This window comes from Seriola lalandi, unplaced genomic scaffold (genome assembly GCF_002814215.2).
Source record: "Seriola lalandi dorsalis isolate HSWRI2012SDOR001 ecotype SW California unplaced genomic scaffold, Sedor1 jcf7180002054969, whole genome shotgun sequence".
NCBI lineage: Eukaryota > Metazoa > Chordata > Actinopteri > Carangiformes > Carangidae > Seriola > Seriola lalandi.
In genome coordinates, this window is record NW_019525520.1 from 162,541 (window position 1) to 190,378 (window position 27,838).

General features: G+C 42.3%; 3 protein-coding genes across 4 annotated transcripts; all 3 read right to left on the reverse strand.

The window, feature by feature from the left end:
* Positions 1 to 8: 8 nt before the first annotated feature.
* Positions 9 to 7,675, reverse strand: LOC111646340 (poly(A) polymerase type 3). Its single transcript, XM_023395819.2, has 16 exons — positions 7,491 to 7,675; positions 7,254 to 7,320; positions 7,072 to 7,153; positions 6,663 to 6,826; positions 6,449 to 6,560; positions 6,237 to 6,326; positions 5,609 to 5,747; positions 4,531 to 4,603; positions 4,300 to 4,420; positions 4,094 to 4,178; positions 3,259 to 3,312; positions 3,056 to 3,175; positions 2,433 to 2,545; positions 2,076 to 2,332; positions 739 to 987; positions 9 to 634 (listed from the first exon to the last, which is right to left on the reverse strand). The coding sequence occupies exons 1-16, from the start codon at positions 7,673 to 7,675 to the stop codon at positions 452 to 454; spliced, it is 2,094 nt and encodes a 697-aa protein (XP_023251587.2). The 3' UTR covers positions 9 to 451.
* A 1,176-nt stretch (positions 7,676 to 8,851) lies between these two features.
* On the reverse strand, positions 8,852 to 13,329 carry c1qtnf6a (C1q and TNF related 6a). Its single transcript, XM_023395770.2, has 3 exons — positions 12,980 to 13,329; positions 10,860 to 11,060; positions 8,852 to 10,122 (listed from the first exon to the last, which is right to left on the reverse strand). Exons 2-3 carry the CDS (start codon positions 11,050 to 11,052, stop codon positions 9,572 to 9,574), a joined length of 744 nt encoding a protein of 247 aa, XP_023251538.1. The 5' UTR covers positions 11,053 to 11,060; positions 12,980 to 13,329; the 3' UTR covers positions 8,852 to 9,571.
* Positions 13,330 to 17,799: 4,470 nt separating this feature from the next.
* Positions 17,800 to 27,021, reverse strand: il2rb (interleukin 2 receptor, beta). Of its 2 annotated transcripts, none has more exons than XM_023395787.2 (10): positions 26,771 to 27,021; positions 25,620 to 25,714; positions 25,315 to 25,468; positions 25,118 to 25,184; positions 24,504 to 24,597; positions 24,240 to 24,385; positions 23,550 to 23,730; positions 22,548 to 22,650; positions 22,378 to 22,456; positions 17,800 to 20,229 (listed from the first exon to the last, which is right to left on the reverse strand). In XM_023395787.2, the coding sequence occupies exons 2-10, from the start codon at positions 25,699 to 25,701 to the stop codon at positions 19,462 to 19,464; spliced, it is 1,674 nt and encodes a 557-aa protein (XP_023251555.1). In that variant the 5' UTR covers positions 25,702 to 25,714; positions 26,771 to 27,021; the 3' UTR covers positions 17,800 to 19,461. The 2 variants fall into 2 exon arrangements, with proteins under 2 accessions (XP_023251555.1, XP_023251556.1); XM_023395788.2 differs by having other exon boundaries at positions 25,315 to 25,459; positions 26,771 to 27,020.
* Positions 27,022 to 27,838: the final 817 nt, after the last annotated feature.

Here is a 27,838-nt window from a genome sequence, read left to right on the forward strand (position 1 = left end):
CTTCATCATATTTTTTTGAAGCTTTATTTAAAGAGACGGATAAACTTTGTTCTCCATTTTCATTTATTTGAATACAATGCGCACGAAACACAACGAGCAAGCAAAAAGAAAAGGAAGAAAGCAAAATAAATGACTGGTGATGGAGGATGAAGGTTGTTTTTGTCAGTTACGCCTGTAAGAGAGACAGTGAGGAACAGGGAGGATAAGAAAACTGATGTAGGATGTATTTTTTAATATTACTTCTAATCATTTTAAATCATTATTCATACATTAGAAAATGATTAATAAGAGCCTCACTACTGTTATCAGGTCTGCACAGAGCGAGCCATTAGAAGAGATAACCGATCTGCAGCAGGGTCTCACTCTAACAGTGTATCTGTACTCGAGGCTTTACTGCCCTCTTGTGGTGTAAAGGTTTGATCAGTCTACCGGTCTGTGTGCTGTATGAGTGCTACACATGACGAGGCGGCAGGAGGGAGTGGAGGTTTGTGCAGCCACAGAGACGGAGGAGAGGTTTTCTCTCCACACGTCTGCTGCTGTACCTGAGGAGTTGCAGTTGGATGGCGTTTTTCACGAAGGTCACGGGCGTGGTTGGAGCAGGAAGCTGGTCAGAGAGCTCCACAGCGGGCTGACTCTGACCCGGGAAGGAGCGGCCACAACACATGAATATTTTTCTACTTGCACTAAGTCTCTCCTCGTCTAACAGCAAGCCGAGAAGTTCGGGACAGTTTAACATACCGGGTCGTGTTTGAATTTCTTGTGTGGCGTCCGGAGCTCGGGGGTGCCAGGTCTCTCGTGGCGTGGTGGGCTCACACTGGGAGACGGACTCTGACTGAGGGAGACACCTGAAGGAGACTCCTCAGAGCGGGTGAGCTCCTCGTCACGTTTCATCTTCTCAGGTGAAGTGTCTGAACGTAGAGAACAGCAGCCGGGCGTCGCCGGTGAAATCCTGCCGGATGTGGACGCTTCTGTCACCGACACCGACTCCTGTGGAGAACAAGGAATTCATTTTTACTGTAACATTCGGCTCTTACTTACGTAACTGCACAAGATTGTGACTAATATCTCAACACAAGCACTAGACGTGTTGCTATAGAGTCAGATCAGAAGGTTGATTCCTCTCGTGCATCAGAATATTAACCCTCCGAGGTCGACGGATGTTTCCATTAATATCTTTGCAATAACACGACGTAGAAATGTGGTTTAAATGTTAGAGTCTGTCGACTCTCAACTCTCTCTCACATCTTCTTGCGAGATCGTACGTGAATCACAGCCTCTAAAATTTGACACTACGACTCCGTGATATCACAAAATTTCATTTTAGGCTTTTATTATGCATTTATCTTCTATTTCACTCATATATTGGACTGTTTTTATGACGTTTAGACTTTGGTGAACATGTTTCAAGCTCCAAAACAATTCGTAAAGGTTTGTTTTCACAAAACATTTGAAGGATTTCAAAAACTAGGCTTCAAGTTTTCAGCATTTGGACCGAACGATCTGTTTGCACAGCGAGCGGCCTCGTTAGAGAAAGAGCTGAGACTGTTCTTACATGCAAGTTCCCTTTGAAAAGTGAGTTTAAGAAATAATGTAGAAAATGCTGAAAACACCCTCAGACCTCAGAGGGTTAAATATGGAGCTACAGCTGGTTAGCTTAGTTTAGCGCCTCGCCCTGTCCAAAGGTAACTAGTAAAAAAAATGTGTTAATATGCAAATACTGTAAACAAATAAAAGATAAATGATCAATTAGTGTGCACAACTGTTTCATTGGGGTTTTTACAGGGTTATGTGCCTGACTATTTCCTGGCTGTGCACAGGAACTCGGACCTGGACTCTCCTCATCAGTGTGCGGTTGTCAGGCATCAAGTGGAGACGCCAGGAAATAATCCAGTGAATCACCCACTGGTCATTTTTACACTTTGGGTTTTGTACACAAAACAAACAGCCAACCAGCTGCTGGCTGTGGCTTTGTGTGGCCGCCATGTTCTCATCTGACGCTCAGCAAGAAAGCAAACAAACAAATGAAAAACTAATAGAATCTGTCGTCAACAAAGCGTGGTGCGGTTTGGCAGAACCTCGTCAGCTTTCGCTCTCTTGGCCGGCGTCTCAGACTGAGGCCGGCCTTCTCTCTTCACGCCCGGCTGGCCACGGCCGGCAGGTGGAGCGTGACGAGGCAGCGCTGTGGCGGAGAGTTGGTGGCTCGGTTTTGGACTGAAAAGCCTTTTGCGGTCGCCGTTTGGCATCTCCCAGCTGAGGTTCTCCCTGCTGCCGTACGTGGCGGAGACGGTCATCCCCTCTTCATACGTCCTGCAGCTCTCTGCCTGGCTGTAGACTGCAGCAGCGCAACAATACAAACATGAGTCCTGATGTCACACAACAGAGAGCTATGTCTACTCCATTCAAAAAGGAAAGAAGAAGAAGAAAAAACATACTAGTTTCAGTGAAGGAAAGGAGGTCGGGGGTCAGGTCTATTTTCTGGTTTTTAGACCCGTCTGTATTAAAGACCAAAGAAAGTCCGATCATCCAGGTTGTGATCACTCCCTCTCTGAAACAGGAGCACAGGCCAGCGAGAGCTTAACCCTCTGGAGTCCAGTTTGAGGATTCATTTATGCATGAATATCTGTGTCACACATTATAAACCGTCTGTTTCCTTTTCTCTGCACAAACTCCACTGTAAGTCTGACAAATTATAAACTGCTAGGAACCCAAATATATATGAAATACAACACAGGCACCTGTGAATATCATCATCTCTTTAGTCGGAATCAATAGAAATATTATTATAGAGAAGCTCAAAGTTGTACAAACTGAAAACTGAGACTATAATAAGTTTATTTCCATGTAAAGGGATTTTATTTCAACTCATTTTTGTGCCTTTTTCATTAAAATGATAAATCATGTAAATCATGGAAAATATGAACAATTTCAGACTCTGTGCAGTTCTGTATGAAAGTCCCACATCAGCACTTTCCACTGACTTCCTCAGCGTGTCTCTACATGATATATAAAGTCATGTGACTCCAGCTCAGACACGACCATGAAATCACATCCTTACTTGTTGTTGTCCTTCCCGGGTCCATGGAAAGGCTGTAGATGAACATGAGCCAGAGAAACATGGACATTTCTCTCCAGGATTCCCACCAGGAGTCTGATCTTTGACTCGACAGTGCCGACCCTGAGCCGGGGAATAAAGCATCGTGTTGAGAGAGAGCGAACACACGGACCGTTACCATCGTCTTAACTTTAACGTCGACTCACCACTCACGATGCTGCTTCTCCGAGGCCGAACTCGCTCGCAGCAGAACGTAATGCCTTGAAACACAAGAGGCAACACGTCATTGTGCCTTCATAAGGCCGGGATCTATTTTACCCGCACAGATCACTGTGGATTCAGCTCTGATCAATATTTACAGCACAAGGAGTGACATCACTGCACGAAGACGGATACCAGTCTATCCATTAAACAGTGAAGGTCAAACGTAACAAATCTGTTTTACAGGATAAAAGCTCTGACCGCACAGCTGCACAATGAGAAAGAGAAGAAGAGATAACGAAGCGAGACCAGAAGACACGGCAGATTTATTCAGACGAGACATTAAATCAAACACGACAGAAAACAAAGTTCAGACGCAGTTAAATGAATCCAGGCGGCTCATATTCACAACCAGTGATAAACTCCAACAGTCCGTGTAGGAAGAAAAACACCATCACATGTTTCAAACACTTTGAATTACTCACTGAAATCGTTCTGCAAATCCATCAGAACAATCAGATTCAACCGTCACAATATTCTGAAGTCTGAAAACAAACAGACTGTGAAATCAGCTGAACACACATCAGTCAACATTTTCAATTAATTACAGCAAACAGCAAAAGAAACGTTCGTTCTCTCTCATTAACAAACAAGAGACGACCCACGTCTCAGATAAACACGCTCTGTTTCCAACAGCAACATCATCACATCAGCTTCATTCATTACTCCACTGTGGACGTGAGTATCTTCATTCAGTCTGTTTAAAATATCAAAATGATAATTAACAGTTATTAATTATCGTTGCAGGATGTTTTGTTCTTCAGGCAGATCAATACATACTGGTAATTCTCAAAAAAGTTTGGCTTTTCAAAGAGTTTGGACCAGTTCGCTTCCTCCTGCTGTATTTCCTGAGCGACGGCGAAGCCTGTGAGCGAGGGAGAAAACGTCGAGGTTATGGATTCAGCGCGGTTTGATCAAACCGAGCTACGACAGTGACGGTTCGTTTGACAGAGCCGAGGCCGTTCGGCGGCGAAGTGGCTACGTACCGCGCTCGATCTCCGCTGTGATGATGGACGAGGTGGACGGAGACACGTTGAAGGACGTGTTCTGCTGCGGGTACGCCGGGGTGATGATGGGCATGATGTGGCAGCGGTCGTTCAGATTAACCTGGAAACACACAGGAACACAGAGTCTCATCTCCAGCGTGTTTGAAGGTCGATGATTCACCAACTCGACAGGATTTCATGGTCGCAGCCTAAACTGTGACTGAACCTGACCATGGGATCCCAGAAAGGAAGGTCGTAGCAGCGGTTCTCCACGACCCTCAGGCGGACCGGGACGGGCCACACCCTGACACAAACACACAAAGATCCTCGTCTGCAACTTTCACGAAAGGTGTCAACATGCAGCTTCCTGTTCAGAGTGACAGCGTGGCGTCACCGTTTTAAAAGCCCGACGGCAAAATGTTTTTTAATCCTCCACGCCGGCGACAGTCAGAGCCGGAGGCCATCTTGTTTTCAGTTTGTCTGTAAGTCGTCTCATTCTCGTCGACACGATATCCCAGAAACGCCTTGACGGAACTTCTTCAAATTTGGCACAAACATTCATTAGGACTCAAGGATGAACCGTTTAGATTTTGGGGGTTAAAGGTCAAAGGTCACAAGCGTGGTGACCCCACAAAACACAGTTTGGGCCTTGTGAACGCGATATCTCTGTAACACCTTGAAGGAATTTCTTCAAATTTGGCAAAAATGTTCACCTAGACTAAAGGACAAAGTGATTAGAATTTAGAAGCTAAAGGTCGAAGTTCAAAGTTCAAAGGTCAAGGTCACAGTGACCTCACAGAACATGATTTTGGCCTCGTGAACATAATATCTCCAGAACTCCTCAAAGCGAATCCCTTCAAATTTGGCACAAACGTTCACTGTGACTCAAGGACGAACTGATTAGACTTTGGTGGTCAAAGGTCAAGATCACGGTGACCTCAGGAAAACACTTTTTAGCCATTACTCAAGACACCTGTTACATGAGTCTTTATAAACGGGGGTGTAACCTGAATTTAGTCTGAGTGGTGGAGGCAGACGACAGCAGGTGATGAGAACAGCTGTTTTCCAACGAGCCACATGTTTCTCACAAGAACTGAAGAATTGTAGTGAAGTGCAACCTGCTTATGACATAAACGATCTGTCTGTCCATCCAGAGCAAGACATCAGCTGAAATGGGCAGTTTGGTTTTAATGGAAACAAATTCTAGATCCGGTCTCGGTGGATCTCAGCGCCAAGCGACTTTTAATAAACCCAGTTTGATGTTTTTTTTCCATTTACCAAAGAGAGCAGAAACACTGGGACAACTCACCACATGGAGTAGACCTTGAAGAATTTGATCACCAGGGTGGAAACTGTAGCGTTGGGGTACACCTGACAAACTCTGGCCACCAGTACGGCCCAGGATATCCCGCCCAAGAAGCCCAGCTTGTTGGAGTAGATGTTACGGCCTGAGGGGAAAGAGGAGGATGAGCCGAGTGAGAATTTTCAAAATAAGAGTTAAATATTGCATGCCTCTATTTTGTTTCACCTCCTACTGCTGTTACAAAAATGCTGCTCAAACATGATGAGAAATCTGATAAAATATATAAATGTTGAGGCAGCTAAACCATGAGCCTCGGTAGAGAAAGAGAACTGTCACTGACGTGATCCAACACAGGGTTTAGTCTTAGGTTCATAAAAAATAGAGCAATAAATGAGTGAAATAGAAGATAAATGTTTAATAAATGGCTAAAATTAGATTTTGTAATATGATTGCGTTGTCTGTCACTCTGCTTTAACCAGATTTCAGAGTTCTGCTTCTCGCTGCAGCTTTGAGTCACGTACAATCTCACACGATTCTACAGATTTTAACAACATTAAAACCGTATTTCTTCGCTGCGTTATTGCAAAGATCCGTCGACCTCGGCGGGATCAGGGGTTCTGTGTGTTGAACTCACGTTTGGCCCACAGCTTGACGGCTCTCAGCGCCAGCCTGAAGTTAAAAATGTTTGGCACAAGACGCATGATTTCTTCTGTGACCCTGTAGCCTGTAAAGACGGGATATTGAAAGAGGAACAAAAGGGCAAATCAACAGTGTGGTACTTCATGCAGCTGTCAGGTAACTCTGCAGGTGTTCTCAGTCTGGTGTGTACTTTAATCTGCCGCTGACCATTGAGGCTTCTGACACAGTGTTCATCCATGTTCTGCAACAGCTTGTCGTCCAGAAGGTCGAGGTTTTCAGGGATGCTCTTCCTCGCCACGCGGCCGAAGACGAGGTCAATCTGGAAAAAGACAGAAACACACAAACACAATTGAGACACATGCAAACAAAACTGCTGAACTTTGGACGGTCGAGTTTTTATTTATTTTTGGAGACAAATTACCTCAATCCCATCATAGGACAGTTTGATGACGGGGACAAATGCGTCTTCAATGACCCGTATGTGTTTGACCTCCTGCTGGGCTCGCAGCTTCTCGTAGAAGGACGTGAAGAAGTCCTTCCTCTCCAGAAATCCAGGTCCGACACAAAGAGCGTCAATGTCAGCACCTGTCACAGCAACGCAGATTCATATGAGAGGAAAGTCTAGATTTAAATAGACCAGAATCTTCACCATGTAACACACCACCCTGAATGGAAAGTGAAACAGCAGCCTCACATCTGTATACTATATAATAATAAGAAGAAGAAGAATAAACTTTATTTATAAACACTTCAAAGTTACAAAGTAAGTAAGAAAAAGGAGAATTAAAACCTGCTCTTACAGTTACAGAGTTAAAGAGTCTCTGAATTACCTTTGGAGTGAGCTCCCATATAATAGGAGCCAAATGGAAAGACTTTGCCTCCGACATTTTCAGTGACTGATTCAGGTATGTTCTAAAAATCGAAAAGCAAAACGACTGGTTTCATATGTGGAGATACTTTTGAAACATCAGCATAGATTCAAAAACAAAAGATTTAACCAACTGTTTCTTACCAATGCAAAACACATTTCTTTGAGCCACTCCTTATAGAGAAGCTCCAGCCTCCTCACAACCTTCTCTCTGCAAATAAAACAAGAAGAGCATTTTCAAATATCACCATTACTCAGAGGAAAAAAAAAACAAACCATCCAAGAGTCACAATAAATACTAAAATATCTACATGTTCTACTCCCAGTCTTTATCAATGAAACAAGGAGGAGATAATGAAATAGAAAAAAGATGAGTCATGCCTGTGCTGCAGCTCCAAGTCGTCCTCGAACACACCGTATGACTTCAGACTGTCGATCAGTTTTCTGGTCTGGATCAAATCAGCCTCGTGGGGCAGATCCTCACTGATCGGACCAGTGATCCCATAACACCTGGGTGTGTCTGGCCATGGCGGAGCGTGGCTCTTCACGGGTCTGAGAACGGACATTTACACTTTACACTAACTTTTACACTTTTACTCATCTTAACATATCTCCTCTGTTTTAGTATTTTATTATTTTATCTTTATCCCTTCACTTCATCTTTGCTTTAATCTTTGCATGACAGCGTTTCCTTCCTGTTATTATTGTTTTATTTCTATTGGTTTTATTTGTTCTGTGTGTAAATATGTGTGTGTTTGTGTGTGTGTGAGCATGTGTTTATTGCTTTTATTCTGTAAAGCACTTTGTGTTGCATTGTTTGTGTGAATAGTGCTGTACAAATAAAGTCTGATTGATTGATTGATTGATTGATTGATGAAACAATAAGTATCTACAGCATGTTTGTGTGTTCAACAGAAAAGGGTGAAAGTATGTTAAATATAAAGTGGCCTCAGCCTCTTATTGCGCCATTACTCCCATCATATTGTGGGCATCAACAACATTGCAGAACACTTACAAAATCACAAGTGAAGCTGCAGCACATTCAACAATAAGTCAATATATTTATAAATATATAAACAAACAAGAAAAACAACACGTGGTTACTTACCGAGACATCGTCACAGCTGTTCAGCAGTTACCTGTGTTTCACTAGCTGTCCTCTTTCTTCTTTTCACGCAGTAAAACACGGAGAAAAACACGCGCAGGTCACACAGCTGAGCGGAGGAACACATGAGTTTCAGAACGCGCGCCCACAGTGACGTCAATTCTGGAATCCAATCGCGAGACGACTGCACGTGACCAGAAGAAGAAGAAAAAAAAGAAATGACACGTGCGCCCCGACCTGTGTGGGTTTTAATCATCAATGTATTATAAGATAAGATAAGATGAGATCCATGGTTTTAATGATGCGTTCAAGTGATAGTGGTTCTGTTTCTTCTAATTAATGCACCGATATTAATAAACATTGATCTATATGTTGATTAAGGGATGATGTCAGAGTCATTAATATCAGAAAACTTCACACCCAGTACTTTATGTGGTTTAGTCTGAACTGTTTTAACGTTTAAAGGTGCTATATGTTAGAGTAGAAACCAGCTAGCATGCTAACCAGCTAGCCCCGTCTTGAAATGCAACAATGGTTGATGCTCTTTGCGAGCGAACATCACCACCACCTGCTCGATCCTGGCGGGAAACCACATTCGACAACAGACAAACACAAAAAAAAAGATTCCAACAATATCTATAGATAGATAGATAGATAGATAGATACTTTATTCATCCTCTTGGAGAAATTAAATTGCCCAGCAGCTCGTACATACAGTATATGGAGTTAAGATTTATAGTCCAGGTCATGAGCCGCTGCCTTTACCTGTCTTTGCTTTTGCCGTTTGTTGTTTAGCACGACGCATTCAAGTACACTTTAAAAGCAGGACATGAGACAGTCCATATAATAGTAAATCAGTCCAAAACATGAGATCTTCCTGTAGAGAACATTATGCTTCAGTTTCACAAAGTCACATTGAGTCAAAACTGCCCTTTTATTCCATATTCTACACAACAAAAATTCAGTTAGCACCATGTTTTAGCACCAAATGTAGTGTAGTGTACTTGTTCTTACCATATGCTACTATAAATCATCGCTTGAGTGACAATACTAAATATCAGCCATCTTTCCATTTTCATTATTCTGTCATTACAAATTACACATGACAAATTATGTCCTTTTTTTTTTTTTTAAATCAATAATGTTGTTACTGTGTGTAATGAGGAATCAAAGACTCCTGTTCTGTTGTTATGATATCCAATCAGAGAGATACAGAGAATGAATCCACATATTCTGAGACTTTTCCTTTGGGGTACTGAGTGTTTTCAGTTCACTGCAGATGTGTCGCTGAATCAGCAGCTGGACGCCTTTTATCTAACAATTACAGAGCGACATCCTCAGCTTGTCTTCCTCCTCGTTACTCCTCCACACTCGCTCTGATGAGGTACCCATTGAAAGTGATGTAGACATCTACGTCGTCACTGTAGATGGCGTTCTCCCGCTGCCTCTTGTACAGTCGCACCCACACCTCGTCGTCCGGCTCCAGCTGCAGCATCAGGCTCTGACTCTGCATGATGGAGCGGTCGCTGGGCTGGGCGTACACGATGGCCTGCTCCCTGTCGTTCTGCATGATGTGCAGATACGTCTCCTTGAAGTTCCACGTGTGAATGTTGACGTTGAAGAAGTAGATCCCCGGGATGCGGCAGAGGAACTTCCCGCCGAACATGTCGAAGTGGCCGTCGAGGTTGACAAAGACCGTGTCGAACACCAGCGCCTGGTAGGACTCCAGGCTGTGGAGGGATTTGCGACGGCCAACAGAGAAGGCGGAGTACTGGACTTTGCAGGGGTCTCCTGGAGGCCCCGCCTGGCCCTTAGCGCCTTTTGTGCCACTGGGTCCAACGGCGCCCGATGGGCCTTCCTGTCCAGCTTTACCTGGTGTCCCTCTGTCGCCACGATCTCCTTTGTCACCTACACACAATGATATGAGTCATACTTGCTTTAAAAGTTCACAAGAGACGGAGTGAAAGAAGAAAAGGTGAAAAGAAGCGTGTACTTTGTGAATTATCCGCCACATTTTCTCCCTGCTTCAGTTCAAGACAACAGAAGTCTGGGGTCATCGGAAACAGTCAAGACGCTCAGAGACACAGGACCTGGTGTGTTGTCTTTGTCTCTGGTGTCCAATGACCCGCACGACTTCATGTCCAGAAAAGGAGCCGAACCCTTTTTGTCACATAAAGAAATTCTGTACGTTTGACAAACAAGATTTTTTTTTTTCCATTTCAAAAGCGAAGCCCACGGTTTGGAAACTCCTCTGTTATCTCCAAAATATGATTTTCTAAAGTTTACAGAACGATGAGTAAGTCCAGCCACAGGCAGGATGTGCAGCAACTTTCATACCACAAATGTAACACAAAGTGCTTCACAACAATAAAAACATATTTAAAGCTTTGATCTAAAATGAAAAACATGAAAAACATTAATGTAAAATGAGATAAAATAATGAATAAAACAATAAATCATTAAATAAGAAGACAGCAAAAATGTTTTTATATATTTAGGTAGCTGTCCTCTCTGATGGTGCTCCATAGCTTTGCTCTCCCAGTACTTCTCACCACCTTTAAACTTAAATATTTTATTGTAATGTGCTTGAAACCCTCTGGAACCAGTATGACTGTGCACAGCAGCAGCAGACGAGTAGGAGTCACCTTTGAGGATGGTCATGTTGATGTAGGTGCGGACCTCCGGCACATGGCTGAACCCTCGGGCGGCCGGCTCGGCTCCGCTGCCCTCTGCTGGCTCCAGGTCGTCACAGCAGTGCTTGCAGAGGGCAGCAGCACTCGGGGGAGGCACCAGGGCCACCAGGGAGCAGAGGGACAGAATGAGGAGGACACCCAACATGGCTGTTCCTACAGAGTCAGCGCAGAGGAAACTATCAGGAGATTGAACCGCCACCTGGAGCAGACGTCCAGTGAAGACTGGTGCCACAGAGATCTGAAGTTCTTTCACTTAAAACAAAGGATCTGTTGTGCACCTTCCAGGTGACTGAATGCTACTTGGCACAACATTTAATAACCAGTAGAAAATACCATTAGCTGCACCAGCACTGAAGCACGCACCATTCAATTTATGTAACAATGCCGAAATATGATTCTTTCAGCAGCTGCTCAGAAAATAAGATCATTCTAGATGTGATTCCCAGAGCAGTGGAAAAGAGGAAGAGGAATCTTCGACCGTGAGCCAGTGAAAATACTGAAGGTGGATTGCACTGAGAGAGTGACATTTCACTGGTTGATCTCTGCTCATGTATATACATGTGTCACAGAGCCGGCTCTAACAGACGGTGCCTCAAAGAAAACTAATGTGCTTCTCATCCAAATCCCGAAAGTAAAGGCAATGACATAAAAATGGGGCGAAGGCGGAGCGACATGACAAATGACCCCGCAGACGACCCATAGCTCATCAACTATTAGCTCAGGAAGGAATGATGGTTTTAACCCAGAGAAAGTCAGAGAGAGAGAGAGAGAGAATGTTTCAGTGGAAAAGTTTGGGCCGTCTGCCAGACTGCAGTGATCAGCCCGTCTCTGTGAACTGGAACTGGAACAGCGTGTGCTGCTGTGTTTACATAGGACAGCTGCATCCATACTGAGAGTTACATCCTGCATACATGACTGATGCTCAGTAAAAGAAACACACACACACACACACACACACACAGAGAGAGAGAGATTCTAAACGTTACAAACATTTATGATTAAAGTTTTCCCTTTACGAGGAGAAGAAAAAGGTCTTGGAGCGACTGTGTTTGCTGGCAGCTCAGCTCCCGTCTGGAACTTTCCCCTGATTGTGTTTGGTAGAAACGGAGGACATTAAACCAGCGGCACCGGTCGCTGTCTTGTTTGTTTGAAGCGACTCTTAATATTTGTGCAAGAAGACACAGAATGAACAGAGAAAGACATGGACGCAGCCGTTTGTGTGTTTGGCTCCTCTGTTTGGAGGTTTGGAGTCATTGCTTTCTTTTTTTTTTTTTACTTTATTTTTATCGTGCCAAATCACCACAGACGTCATCTTAAGGCTCTTTTCAAATCCAGCAGGTTCAGACTGTCTTTACTGCCTCGTGCCATTTTCTCTCCCGAGTAAGAATTTGTTTGTATTTGTCATTTACTCTGATGAGATTTCTGTCTCCATCTCTCGTCTCGTTACTGTGTGTTTACCACACTCTCACCTTTGTGTCCACCGGCAGGTTGTGTGTGCATTTGCAACGGCAGTTTTGCAGCTGTGTGGTGCATATTCAGTGAAAATATTATCATTGGTGTTTTCTGTATTTGTCGTTTATCTTGCAGTGAAAATCTGCTACTTGTGTTGAGGCTCTGCTGAGATTTCCAGACTGAAGCACAGATGGTCATTCAGTGCGTTTGATGTGGCTCATACACTGACCAGAGATATTACATAACTGTTTCTTTGTGGAAACCCCTACTTGAAACTGGAAACTTGTACATCAGATATGCTACACACTGCATGCATTTATGTCCTGTCTGGAGGCATCTGTGTACACCTTGATTTTCACTTGTTTTAAATTGCAAATTTGTATTTTAGCTTTAAAGTCCACGTTTAGTCAGTACACGCAGGGACATCCCGTGAGATGCAGCAATGAAAACGAATGTGCATTTTGCAGATTGCCATGCATTAACTACACTGCACAAGCCTGTTTCTATATTTAAAGTGTGGAGCCCGGTCAAGACTCATAACCGAGTCGCCAGAAACAACATAAACTCCCCCCGTCATGCACCCAGCTGGTAACTGAGATCTGTACATGAATCGACCTCACCTCGTTGACGTCTCTGCAGCCGCTTCAGTCCGCTGAGAAGACAGAGGACGGAGGAGAGAGACACTCCCTCTCTCTGTCTCTGTCTGTGCGTGAGTGAGTTGTGAGACGTTTCCTATAAATCCCTCCTAGTCTCTTGCAGACTCTGGCAACAAGTGTCCGTCTACTGATTTGACTCTAAAATCATAATCAAACATAGAGGAAACAAAACGTATGTTCAGCTGCTAAAGCTGCCAAAGCCACAAAAATGTGTAGGGTGCAATTGTGGAAATGTCTGCACGGGTCTATTTATGTTATGGAAAGTCCGGTTCGTTTGCCCCTGGGTCTGTATTTCCTCTGTGCTGAATTCCTCCATACCCCCCATCTGCTGCAGCTGCAAGGAGAGAGAGAGAGAGAGAGAGAGAGGGAGAGAGAGAGAGAGAGAGAGAGAGAGAGAGAGAAAGAGAGAGAGAGAGAGAGAGAGAGAGAGACTAATGCAAAAAAAATGCAGGATCTGGGTCAGACTCCTGTTCTGTTCTGTGTCAGGTTTGTCTTTGGAGGGAGGGAGATGACAGAGAAAATGCAAGACAATCACATAATAGGACAGAGGGGGGGGGGGGACGAAGAGAATGATGGATGGAAACTGCAGGAAGAATAAGAAGACAGGTGACCACGGAGGGTGTGTGTGATCGGTGCTTCGTGCTGCTGCAAGGCAGATGACAATTAAGATAGAATGTTATTAACAGATTTAATTAGACATCATACATCATAGTTTATCAAACCGGATGAATGGAAAAATTACCCACAGAAAATCTTACCATGTGTCTGCACAAAATTAGCTCATTGGGCAAAAAAAAAACATGGAACTGCCCCTTTCTTTAAAGCAGATATTTGTATGTTTTTGCAATTGCTAGGTAGCTAACGTTAGCATCAACAGCTGTTTACTGTTTACCAGTGTAGAAGAAACGTTGTGAGTTCAGCATCAAACTTCATTCCTTTACAAACCCAGAGGAAATTGTTGTTTTGCTTCTATTTCTATCTATCTACGCTGAAGTTAGCATGCTAACCAGCTAGCACCAGTCCAGTCGCCCCAGGTTGTGCTAACCTCTGGTAAACGCAACGACAGCTGAAGCTCTCAGCAACAGGTGTTAATGCTAACAGCGGCTATGTAGCAATGACAAAATGTACAAATAGCTCCTTTAATGGTGTTATCTTTTGAGGCAGTGGGTTTTAATTTAGTTTGATTTGTTACCCACTAAAGGAATACGTTGGATCAGAAGATGGACACCACTCTCAATCCACTCTGTTAAATATACGGCTACTTCCAGAAGGTTATCTTAGCTTAGCATTTTTTAGGTTTCTGTTTTGTACGGAGTGAGCAAAGACGGTATAACGTGGTAATGAGTGAGCTTCAGATGCCTTTGAGTGTTTCCACTCTTTATGCTAAGCTAAACGGCTTGCACGTGTACGAGCTGTTGGCAACGCAACCGAGTAGTGATTGATTCAGTTTTATGGTTTTTTGGACGTCTGAAGTGGTTAAACTATCCAGTATTACGCAATAAAAAAGCAAAGATTATTTCATATCTTGTTAATCTTCTCGCAAATACACTCAACCCTGCGTTCATCCACCGTCCAGTGCAGCTCATCATCACGTCATTGTGTGAAATAAGTCCAACTAACTATTCTATGAGCCGTGCTGCTGAACAAGTGGAGGCTGAGGCAGGATTTGTGCACATGTGCATGAGCAACAGCTGTTGAACATTATCCCCAGTGGGTCTCAAGGGTTGAGGTTTCATAGATTGTTCTGACATTACATAAGAAGAACATTCCTCAGTTTTTTTTTCTGGCCAATGTAAACTGCCTCCCGATGCAGTTGACGCCGTCCTCCTGTAAACATCTACTATCTGCTGCCTTCAGGACTCAGACTCTGGTTCTCCAGTGCAGCTCATAACTCTGTCATCCCTCTCTGTGTGAACTAATCCTCCTCTGGTGATCTTTCAGGTGGTATTTAAGACTCTTAAATCTGGCGTCTCATTTATCTCTGTGTTTGGTATCAACTTTATGAGCAGCAGCAGCAGCAGCAGCAGCATCTCTGAACCCAGGTGAGCCATTTTCCCTGACACCTGGATGTGGTGATTCCTGATCACAGTACAGCAGCTCATTCTTACAGCTCATAAACCCGACTGGAGACTTTCAGGGCCCCAGGCAGATTTCTTTTTTTTTTTTTTGACTCCCACAATCCCACCCGCATTTTTCCCCCCAGAAACATATTGTTAGTGGTTGACATAAGTATGGGGACTTGCATTCAAATTTGGATACCAGAGGTGAGTTCAGATTTCTTGTGGTTTAGCTCAGGAAAAAACAAAGAACACGGTCAGCTGGTCCGCAGGCTGGTGGACAAACTTAATGCTCACGAGAATATGAGTAACCCATGTGGTTATAAAGCATTTCTCTGCATGCACACATTTATAGTAACTTACCATGTAGTAAATTTAAGCCGGTAGTTTATCCGAATGACTCATGAGAAGACGATTGTTCCTGCAGGTTTTATCACCTAACTGTCTCCTCTGTTTTGATTGAGTCAGTGATGTTTTTCTCCCTTTGAGTTTCTGAGTTCAGAGTCAGGTTAAATTCATTCGAGACGGTTGGATTTCTTTTTGTTTTTTTCAAATGAAGCCATTTTTTTCAAGCAGGGGGGTGTGATGCTGTAATATTACTTTAAAACAATCTGACATTTGAGGAAATATGTTAATTCACTTCTTTCTTTTTTTTAAAGACCTCTATCAAGTCTGCGTATACAGCCAGCAGCCAGTTAGCTTAGCTTAGCTTAGCACAAAGACTGGAAACAGGGGGAAACAGTTAGCCTGGCTCTGTCCAACAATATAACAAAACTTCCCAACCAGCCTCCAGAGCTCAATAATCAACTTGTTAACAACTTGTTATTGTTGGACTTTTTCTTTGCAGGAAGCTGTAACTTGTTTGCTTGCTAACTGCACATGGCTAAGAAATAGTCTGTCATATTTTCCCCCATAAAACAATTAATTCTTGTTTTTTTTAGACAAACAGAGCCAGGCTAGCTCCCCATCTCTATTCTTTGTGCTAAGCTAAGCTAAGCTAAGTTAACAGTTGCATATTCTAGCATTATAGTTACCATACAGACACAAGATTGGTATTAATCTTCCCATCTAACTCTCCTCAAGAAAGTGTATTTCTAAAAATGTTGAACTGTTGCTTTAAACCAAACAGAAACTATAGAAAGGTCAAGAATCATTATGGAGAAAATGAAACTTGCAGTTGCTTCAAGACCATCTGTTTCTTATCAAAGAAGATTATAGTCAAGCAGGCTCAGTGCAAAAATACATGAACATATTTAATGAACAAAAAGAAAAGAAAAACAACTGTTAAACTTCTGTTTGTTTTCCAGTCAATAAACAAGCTGATGGATCTGCTGCTGTTGTTTCTCACGCCGGCCCTCACCAGGGTTTGGCTCCTGTGGTGGTTGTGACTGATCCGGTGTCTCCTCCTTCTGATAGCAGTGGTATCTGTTTCTCCTCCAGACGGTCAGCTCGACCTCACGTCCTCCCCAGTTCTCCGTGGGTTAGATCCAAAACAAACTCTGAGGGTTGACACCAAATAGATCCCAGAGGACGAAGAAAAAGAAGAAGAGGAGGAGGAGGAAGAGTCACCTAGTGGTAGACTGAACAAAGTACACCAGAGATACTTCAATCTGCTCTGGGATACAAACCAGACGTGTCAACAGTCATTCACACAAAAAATAAAGAGTCAAATCTTATGATACAGATGCAGAACTGAACTAATTTTACCCAGAATTCATTGGTATAAAACAATTTTGAGTTGTTTTGACCAAGTGTTAGTGTTTTTAACTTTTTACTGTTGGTCATTTATACAAACTACATGATATGATTGTGAAGTTTTCTCTGTGAACTCTAACTCTTGTCTCTATCTGTTATTGATTATCAATAAAATGTTTATTCTTTGCAGTTTTGATGAATGAACCTGCAGATCTTTTTTTATATATTTGTGACAGTTTTAAAGGTAAAACTTGGAGTTATTGTTTCTCACTCTAAGCCATTAGATAGATAGATAGATAGATAGATAGATAGATAGATAGATAGATAGATAGATAGATAGATAGATAGATAGATAGATAGATAGATAGATAGATAGATAGATAGATAGATAGATAGATAAATAGATAGATAGATAACTTTATTTATGCCTGAGGGGAAATTCATATTCAGTGTGTGTGATTCAGTGTTTCTGTCTTTGACATTTAGACTGATGTAAATTCATCCTGGATTGCACCATTTCTCAGTAACAGGTAAAACTAAGCAGATGAGCAGAACGCCTCTCTTTATATCAAATGTTGTGTAATTCAGTGGAACAGCTCGACATAACTCGGGTGTGAAGTTTAACGTGTGAAGCTGTTGTGAAATGGAAAGAGGAGATTGTAGAGACACTGATGAAAAGCAGCATGTTGTGTGGTTTCTTACTGTCATGGCTAAATATTGTAAATTCTCTGTGAGGTGAGCGGATGTCGCTGGCTGTGTCAGAGTTAAATGTCAAACCACACTCTAATACACATGCTCACTCGCTCTCTCTCTCTCTCTCACACACACACACACACACACACACACATAAATGTACCACGACCACCTGACAGGACATATAAACAACACACACACACACACGCACACACACACGCACACACACACACACACAGAAAGAGAAGTGAAGGTGTCTCTCTCACACGCCTCCTCACGGCGGCTCACATGCCCACCCCTCAGCCCTCGTTCCACGCAACACAGGAAGTCAAAGGGTGACCCATTTCTACCAGAGCTTTTATTTTGTTTGGTCTCTGCACAGATGTCACTGAGTGCAACGGAAATATACTGCGTGTGTGGAGCAGCGAAGATTAGCAACATTTATCACTGACCTCATTGATTTACATGAATGTAGAATAAGCAGTCATTTAAAAAAAAAACATGGTCCTTAATGTGTTAAGAGACTTTTTCACTGTGGATAGCAAAAGTTTACCGGGTGCAGTTATTACTGTGGAGTGGATCTGCTTCTGAAATGATGATAAATTGATGATTAATGATTTGATTTCTTGCATGAGGTTCAAACAAATGACAACAAATGACTTACAAAAACATCAGTGGCAAACCAGCTGCCTTTCCTTTGATGGTAAATCAATGTAAGTGAAAAAAAACAGTCAGTTTAACGCTTAACTGTTTCTATAGAGTTAAACATCAGCTCAGAGCACAAGCGATAACAGACGTCATATACTATAATGTCTTCTCTCTAAAGTAACAATTACATGTCTATTAAAAGTAATTTATCACTATATTCATATAATCAAAGCACTTCTGACTCCCGTCCCACTGCTCTCAAAATCCTAGATCTGCCTGCAGGAATAAAGATTTTTATTAGTAGTTTGAAAGAGCTCTCACAGCACGTGTCTTTGTAGGATACAGGTTAAAGTAATAAGTATTTTTAAGATGGTATCATTAATAACTGACAGCACTTTCATACTCTGCAATTTTATTACATATATTTTTTAACACTAACGCCAAACAAAGCTGACTGAAACTGAAGAATTAATTATTCAAAAATACTTCAGCTTTAAATATTTCCGGTTTGTTTCTGAAAGGTCGGGTTGTTCTTTAATCTCTTGATGTTTTACATGTATATATCTTATCTAATCACATCATGACACATTCCTGCACCGTAACTGATTTCAGCAATAATCACAGCAAAAGACCCAGAGCCAGAACCTTCAGTGGTTGTGTCTGAACAGTGACAGTGCTGAAGTAATGCTATCTACGTTTTTTGTTTGTTTGTTTGTTTGTTTTTTTTAATCAATGCAACCTAAGTAGCACTTTGTAACAAGCTACAGTATCTGATTATCTGATTATTAAAAATCTAAGTTTGTATAGATGCAGGGAATCGAAGGATAACATGTGATGTGAAATGTTCAGGTCATACGTAGTTTTTTCAGCCTCTTTCAGCTTGTTTTGGTTTTCTGGCTCACGACTTTTTACTGTTTTGGCTGAACGCTCTTATGAAGCTTGTTTAACCCACCGTACGCTACATGTCCAACACCACCAAGTTAGTGACTTAGCTTCTGAACACAGTGGAGAATTTAGCAGCTCAAGAGCCAGATGTTTCCCTCAGGAGTTAGTGAGACCAAAACAGAGCTGAAAGGGTTGTAAATATTGGACTTGAATTCACCAGGGGACCAGAAACACAACCCCACCTGCTAACGAGTTAACCATAACAACTTAATGAGGTGATAATGTGTCACTTGTCAGCTTGTTCTGCTGCCTCCAAGTGACCAAAATGAATAATAATAATGAAATATATATATAAATGCAGAGAACCCTCCCAATATGCTCCAAATCAAACTGCAACACACATCAATCTGTCAGGTTTGCTTCGTGATGTAAACACAGATTCAATTTCAAATGTTGTCACAGACGTTTTCAGATGGATTTATTGCTGAATGTGGTCTGTAGTTCTTTGAGGGTGAGGTAGCCCGTCTTACAGGGCTCAACGGGCATCGAGGAAGACCTGCACATGGAACCAGCCACGGGCCAGGCTGCGTAGCTTTCACCAGTAGCCGCCTCAGGTTCATCATCCACCTCCTGGCTGTCAGAGCGTATCTGAGTTAGACTGGGAGGATGAGGAGGGGGTGGAGGGGAGGAAGGAGGGCACGCCCAGGAAGAAAGATGCAGAGGGAGGATAAGAAGGGGTGAGCTCTGGCGGTCGTCTGACCCCTCCTCTACACGCACGCCCTTCTCATCTTCCTTGCCCTTCTCATCTTCCTGTCCGATGCCAAAGCCGGAGTCTGGGCTCTGCGGCTCCCTCTTCAGGCTCTCGTAGACTCGGAGGCCGGTGAAGGAGGGGCAGAGGGAGAAGTGGAGGTTGTCGTGCAGATTGTGGAAATCATCCTGATAGGTGAAGTAGGCAGGACCGGGGTCAGTTCGAGCCAAGCCGCTGGAGGCGTTGGACATGAAATAACCCAAGTTAGAGAAGCAGGATGAGGAGGAGGAGGAATTATCGACAACCCCGCTAGTGTCGGAGCCAGCGGTGGGGTAGCTCCGGGAGTGAAGCAGAGCGCAGGTGGAGCTGGTGGAGGGAGAGGTGGAAGGCACCACATCCCAGCTTTCACACAACTCCACCGGGGAGATGTGGTCGCACGGCTGAGCTGTGAAGAACGATTCAGAGGCCGACAGAGGATTCAGCCATTTCTAGGAAAAAAGAAGAAAGACATTTAGACAAGAAAACCACACCTGAGCAACGACACGACAGTCAAGAATGTCCTGATAACATACGTGAGTGTTTTGGGGAGTTTATCTGTCAGTGATGTTTCAAATACAAGCAACAGACAAACCACACAAGGAAACATGTTCTTTTGTGGTTTCAAATTTTGATTTCACTAATCTGGGACAAACTGTGGCTACAGCTCTTTCCTTTTTCCTGGTAATCAGGAACCCGAGCTGCGGACTGAAAATAGGCGAGGGTGTCATCAGCATCCTGCTTGTCGGGGTGAGGGAGACTTGCATTAGAAGATGATAGCAAAAGACTCATGATAATTTCAGTGTCTGTAAAGTTCAAAAGTGATTGGACCCTAGCCACGCTTCCTTAAAGGTTTAGATGAGAGGTTTAAAACATTTGCATGACTTTGCTCTAAATCTTTCAATGAGGTTGGGATCAAGGAACAGCTTTTTGACAGAAAGAGCTTTTCTTATTTTTTTAAATAAAAAGCATCATCAAAATGGAAGCAGCAGAGAGCGAGATATCCTAACCTTCATCTCTAATAAATGTCTCAAGCTCCAAAACACAAGCTTTCTTTTATAAATTTGCAGTCTACAAGCCCAAGACAAAAAACCCCTAATGACATCGTCTGGGTTATTTTCTCAGACTGGACAAACCAGAGCCACAGAAGACGTTATATGTGTTAGTGCTCGTCGACACCTTAAACTGACTTTTATAAGCATCTAATAGACCTGATTTTTTAAATGTAAGACAGGATAGGTTTATAGAATTACCACGGAGACAAGAGTGAATATAGAGAATAAGAGTGGTCCCAGCATTGAACCCCTCCCCCCACAATGAGATAAAAAAAAATCCCCGTGGAGACCCCCTGACAAACAATAGCGTCATCTGTTCGTGCAAGTGCTCGAAAATGCCATATGACCACAACTGTTAAGATCAACCACATGTTTACTACTGTAATGATCATCTCACCAACTTAATTCAAAGTGTGATGTTTCCCACACCCTCCTGTTGTCCTCGGGTCAGATGTAAACTGTTTTCAAATCAGAAATCTGGTTTCTCTCATGTAAATTCATGTAAACTGAAAATAACACGGATGGTTCCTTACTAAACTTTTTGAAAATTTGCTGATTGAGTTTTGGGTGTTTTATTCAAATTTATAGCATCTGTCGTTTTCTCGGGTCAAATTTGACGTGGCCACTACAACGGATCACACTACTGAATGGTTTCAAAACAGTATCCTGTACCTGTCTGTGATAATCCATCAACATATGTTCTTCTGATTGTAACCACAGTCAAAATAATTCAAAATTTAGTTTGTTTTAAATCAAAAACAAGGTATATTTTTATGTAAATGAGGTTTATTGACCATAAAATTTAAAAAGAAAGTGTAAAAGTCGCAGTAATGAAGTCGACTTAAAAGGTGTGATGCAATTATTGGGTAATAATTTTATACTTATACATATTTTATAAACGGTCAAACAACAGATCGGGTCAATTTTGAGACGGGAGGACAAAAGTTTCACAGTTTCACCCTAAAAACATATTTTCTTTGACACATCATAAAAAAACGGATCTATTTTTCCGCAGTTTTGGACGGAACTGACGATGATGACGTCCTGCTGATCAGAAAACACTTTTTATGACTCGTCCTGGAAGCCCTTGACAAACGAAGACTTGTTGTTGCCTTTATGACGGCCACATTTTGCAGCATTAACACTATGATACTGCTGCTCCTCGTCTCGCTGCAGTGCTGTTTACAGTCTCATCAGACTCCATGTTCAGTAACCAAAGACATTATTTAGCTCTGGTCAGTTCTGGTCAGTACTCGCTGTAACTGAATATTGATTGAACATTAACTACTTACTTTCATGTACAGTAACAGAGCAACAGAATACATGAAGAGATTCAAATAATAAATTTGAAGGGAACCTGTCATCACACCTGAATGTGGGAAGCCACGTGAATACCGCACAGTTATGTTACCTGTGTGTTTAAATAGTTCATGAAATTTTGTGGTAACAGCTGCAGTTTCTAAACCATGTGTCAAAATGTTCCATGTGGTAAAACGCAGTGCAGAATTTAAGGGCATCATGTTTGGCGAGAACGTGTGTTTTTACCTTCAGATTTCCTCCGTGGACAGGGTGGAGCGTGGGGAAGTATTTGGACGGGTTTGGTACTTCCTTCTTCTTCAGACGCCTGAAGCAGCACGAGAGAGCCGTTATGTCAGACATACTGCGTGAAAACACCTGATACACAAAAGCCAAAGAAGAGCGCACTGTATACTCACCGCCTGCACAGCCAACTCATGTAAAGGAGCAGCACTACAACAAAGAGCCCCGTGCTCAGCACCACTCCCTGCACCACCAGCAATGTGTGATCCAGAAACCAACCTGAAACAGAGAGATGACATCTCAATGTGTAAGATGCAGGTATTTCCCCCTACAAGAGCTGATGTTGACGCAACCCCAGAGTTTCTTTTTCCTGCCTGTGCTTCGTGAAGACCTTGAACCTGAGGTGACCACATTTCTGAGATGAAACAAAACGGGGACAATTTGAGTTCGACGGGCAATATATCATTAAAATATCCGATGTTTTTACCAGCCGACAGTCCTTGTTTCATGTATTTTGACCATGGTAATTGTTGTACTGTAATACACTATGGTGAAGGATGACTGATATAAAATGACAGCTCCCTACCTTTGAAGCAGTTGAGAAGTCTGATTGTCTATCTAGTCGTCAATTATTTAGTTCGTAAGAGTCCACAGATCAAAAGAATCAAAAGCATTTTAGTATTCCACGTTGTGAATATTGTCGTGTGAAGTTCAATACAGACAGTCAGGCAAATTCTTCTTCATTTCTTCCCAAATGAAAACAGTTTTGTCAAGTTCCCGCTGGTGGGCTTTAGGTATGTTTGTTTTTGTTAGTTTGCTGCCTGGTTATGAACTCCTGACCAATGAGTGAGCCAGCTAATCTCTTCTCTTCCTTGAGATAACAACAAAAAAAAAAAGAATTGGATAAATAATTTTGATGTACTTTTAGCATCATTTTTTGAAGCTGCTATGGCTAGCAGCTAGCCCCCTCTGTTCGCCAAAACAAGCGCAACATTAGTTTTAATTCACAGTTAAAAACGGGGACATTTCCAGGGTCTGGTCGCCCTACTTGAACCCGACTGGACGACTACATTTTCCAGCTGGTCCAGGATCATTTTGACCCAAGAAGAATTATCTATTTCAAAATGAGTGTCATCCCGGAATCCTTTGCAATTTTTGATGGTTTTTCTTGTCGTTACCTTGATCCTGTGATGCCACATCTGGCGCTCCCAACCAAGATGTTGTTGGACTCCAGTTGCTCCAGAGGCTGTCGCAGTGCTCGCCACTGGACTTGACTCTCGCCCTCACCTGGCTGTGCCCCTTTAGCTGCCAAGCAGGTATTCTTAGGTCTTTGGCTTGTGTAAACAAAGTACTGGCCTCCTGTAAAAGGATAAAAATTTGGCACAATTTGAAAACCTTATCTAAACCTATCCATCTCTTATCTTAACAACTACAGTGTCAAATAATATGTCAGAGTCATTCATCTCATGAATAGAGAGCACAGGTTCAGTAGCAGCTGAATTTGTATGACATATGTGTGAAACCAGACCCTGCCAAATAAACAACAACAACAACAACAACATTAAGACCAGACGTCAGTGGAAGGGAAGTGACTAATGTTAAACTTAAGAGGAGATGATGGTGACAGTACATTTCCACATGAACGTTTGTCACAAATGAGAAAAACAATAAAGAAGAAGAAGCTACAAGAATAGCGGCTGCAGGGATGTCAGTGTCGGTCGGTTGATCCACCGCTTTGACGTTCTGACTTTCATGATTCCCAGATGAGGAATATTCCTTTACTGCTCCATCTAACACCATCCACAAGTCAACCTTTTAATTTCTCCAACACTTTGTTGTATAAAATGTCTGTGCGTGTAGCCACTCACCTTCCATGTCTGTTTCTCTAGTTTGATCTGAATTTGGAAATCAAAGGTTACGATATAGTCAGAGAGAGGACTGCCCGGACTCCATGATATCCAGGTCTCATTAGCAGTGCTCCTGACATTGGGAACACCTGGAGGATTCAATTTGACTGTAGAAACACACACACACACACACACACGTGCGCGAAGACAAAAATAGCAAAATTATTAGTACTTTTGTTAAAAGTCTTTTAGTACCAGAGGTAGTAAGAAGTTACAGCTACTCACTGTGTTCACACGGTTCATAGTCGGTGAGGATCTCCAACAACTTGCCGTTACACTTCACGCTGATGTTGGGCATGACGTCATAAAAGTCAAATTCCTGGAGGGAGCCATTATGTCATTATGTAAGTAGTAAAACAGTGAGGACAGAGACTGCATGTGCAGAAGCAAGAACAAGTCTCATGGCAGATCTTATTAATGGATCACGGCTGAACAAAACCTTTAAAACATCAAACACTCGTTCAAAAGTGTTGTAAAGAAACTCTTGACATGTTCTTGTGAATAATATATGTATATATATTGTATGTTATTGTAAATAGTATTTCTAATTTATATTATTTATTCTGTATTCTGTTCCTATTCTTATTTTTTTTCCTTATTAAAAGTTTCCCCCGCGATTCGTTTGTGCTGCTGTGTCCATTTGAATTTCCTCTATGGGGGAGCAATAAAAGTACATCTTATCTAATCTAATCTTATTTTATTTTATCTAATTTTATTTTATCTTATCTTATCTAATCTAATCTCATCTCATCTCTTCTTATTTTATTTTATCTTATCTTATCTTATCTTATCTTATATCATCTCATCTCTTCTTATTTTATCTAATCTTGGTGACTTACTTGATTTTCGAAGACGAAACTGCAGCCTGGAGGAGAGGCTCCCTGTTGTCTCAGCTTGCAGCTTTGACTAGTTAAAAACCAAACAAACAAACCCCGGGACAAACAGGTTTATTTTCTCTTCATGGAATCTCCAAGAAAATGAAGCAAATACATGTTAAACAGCCAATAACAAATACAACATCTGTATATTATCTTACCCGATTAGTTCAGGAACTCTTCTGTTGCTCTCGACCTTCCAGATTTTCTTGACACCGTGGATCCAACAGTCCAGACCAGGAGCTGCAGCGGTGCTGTTCCACGTGCAGCTGACATTGTTGACAAAGTCGTTCACACAGGAAAGTCCTTGAGAACCTGAGACACAACGACAGTCAGACAGACAGACAGACAGACAGACAGACAGACAGACAGACAGACAGACAGACAGACAGACAGAGATAATGTTGGTCTCACTGGACTTCATGTAGGACATTCAGATGGACCCGCTGGACAAATAAATTCTTACCCTGAGACCCGTTCTGGGAGCGAGCTGCATGGGCCGAACACAGAGGCAGGATGAATAAGGTCCACAGCATCTCCACGGCCATGACCGCAATATGACTGAGAACAGAGAGGATCAATACATACTCTATATTAGATATGAGGTTAAATACATAAAATACATCGGAGTGGAATTTAAAAGCAAGAAATATAACAAAACTGTTGTAAAGTCATTTGATCCAAAAGCAGCATTTAAATGATATCCAAGTAAACCTGGGGAATACGTGTGAAGATCAGAAGCTTTCTAACCTTTGTCACATGTTTCTACCTCCATATTTTTTCTGAAATGAAGTTTCTGAACTGGTTTGTGAAACCGTACCAATCATCATCAGCACTAGAGATGAACACTTGTGAGAGTGAGAAAACAAGACCAGATCCACAGCGAGCGAACACTCATCTCGACGAGTAACTGAAAACACTGGCACCTGTACGACAGAGAATGTACCGACTGTGTGTCACAGTAAGAGCTTCCTGGTTGGCCGTACACATGACACTTATTTTATTTGACATTTATGTTTATTGTGGCTGACTCCAGTTGCAGTCTGAGCAAAAACAAGTGGTCACACATGACTGATAATAAAACTAAAGTGGAACTGATATCCAAAGTCCTCCTGTAGATAAATCAGGCCACAGATTACGATTATTTATGACCCAAAGAAGAGGAATTTTCCCATTAAGTCACACATGTTGTCCCCAGTTTGAGTCATCAGTCACTGCTGTTTTTTTTCCGCTTACAGCCTGAGCTGAGTAGGACTGCGAGCGCCTTTATGAAAGGTGCAGATGTGTCACTGTGACTGATATACATGGTATAAAATAATTCACAGTGGAAACAAAACCACTTGTTCCTAATAACAGCGGCTGCTCAGGAAACCTACACAACACCTGACGACTCAACAGCCAAAAGACGCTGTAAGAAATGATGCTGAAGGTGCAAACGTTCAAACACACCAATACACAGAGATAACTCATCACAAGAATACTGCGACAATATATTTAATATATACGATATAATGATAATAATAATATTTTATAGTCTTGTGTTGTTGTTTTTTTTTGTTGTTTTTTTTTTACATAAATAGTTAAAAAATAAAGAACAAATGAAAAGTGATACACCACCTGATCAGTGTTGGTCAGTGGAAGCAGCAGAAGCTCCCTGAGAGGAGACACATCGTTTCCTCCGCTGGTCAGATGAATTTATGATTTCCTTTTCTTCTGTCTCTGTCTTTCTATTCTACTATTTCACTCTCTCTCTCTCTCTCTCTCTTACTGTCACTCACACTCATCCCTCTCTCTCCTCATTCTCACCGCGCTCTCTTCTTTTAAATGCCCAGTGACATTTTCCACTTGTAACCACAGCCCATGTCTAAGGGCTTTACAGGAAGCCTGTCGACGCTTTGAGTGACACAGAGAGAGAGAGAGAGCGAGAGAGAGAGAGAGAGAGATGGGCTGGGGTGGGGGTGGGTTAACTGAGCGGGGGCCTCTCAGTTGTAGAGCACCGCCCTCCTGCGCACCACCAGTAGCAGCTACCTGGACCCTGTCACGACTTTTACCATAATAATTGTACTGAAAACAAGAAATACAAAGCAACACCACATCCTGTTTCAATCACAACGTTAAGTGGGTTGCATAAAGAGAAACTTGCACATTGTCCTATGAAGTGGTTTGTATCAACGAAACTCTGCTTAAACTGAAGATTCGGGGGATTAAAGAGGCTAAAGCTACCAGATTTAGAACCATGGGGGTTATTTAAGATGCAGACAAAACACACAAGAAAAAAGCTGTACAGCGCCAAAACCGCTGCTGTTACAGCCGCAACCACTGCACACACATCTGTATACTACTCAAGTGTTTCTATAGAGGGAAGAGGAGAGAAGGATCAAAGTTAAGCAGCAGCCTGTTCCTCGCTCAAAGGTCATTCAACATTTCATCTTCGTAAACCGCAGGCCTCAAATAAATGTCCTCTCATTGTCGGGGAGATTATCGGAGTTTTATTAAGCTTTTAACTGGAGTTCTATGTCTGTTTTCCTCTTGTATAATTTATCTGCTGTTTTGTCTTTGCTTTTATTTGGTGTGAAAAGTGCTATACAAATATATATATATATATATATGTATGTTAGCTTGTTTTCTAAAACCTCAAATTTAAAAACACAGCCATATAAGGAGACACGTTTCTAATACATATTC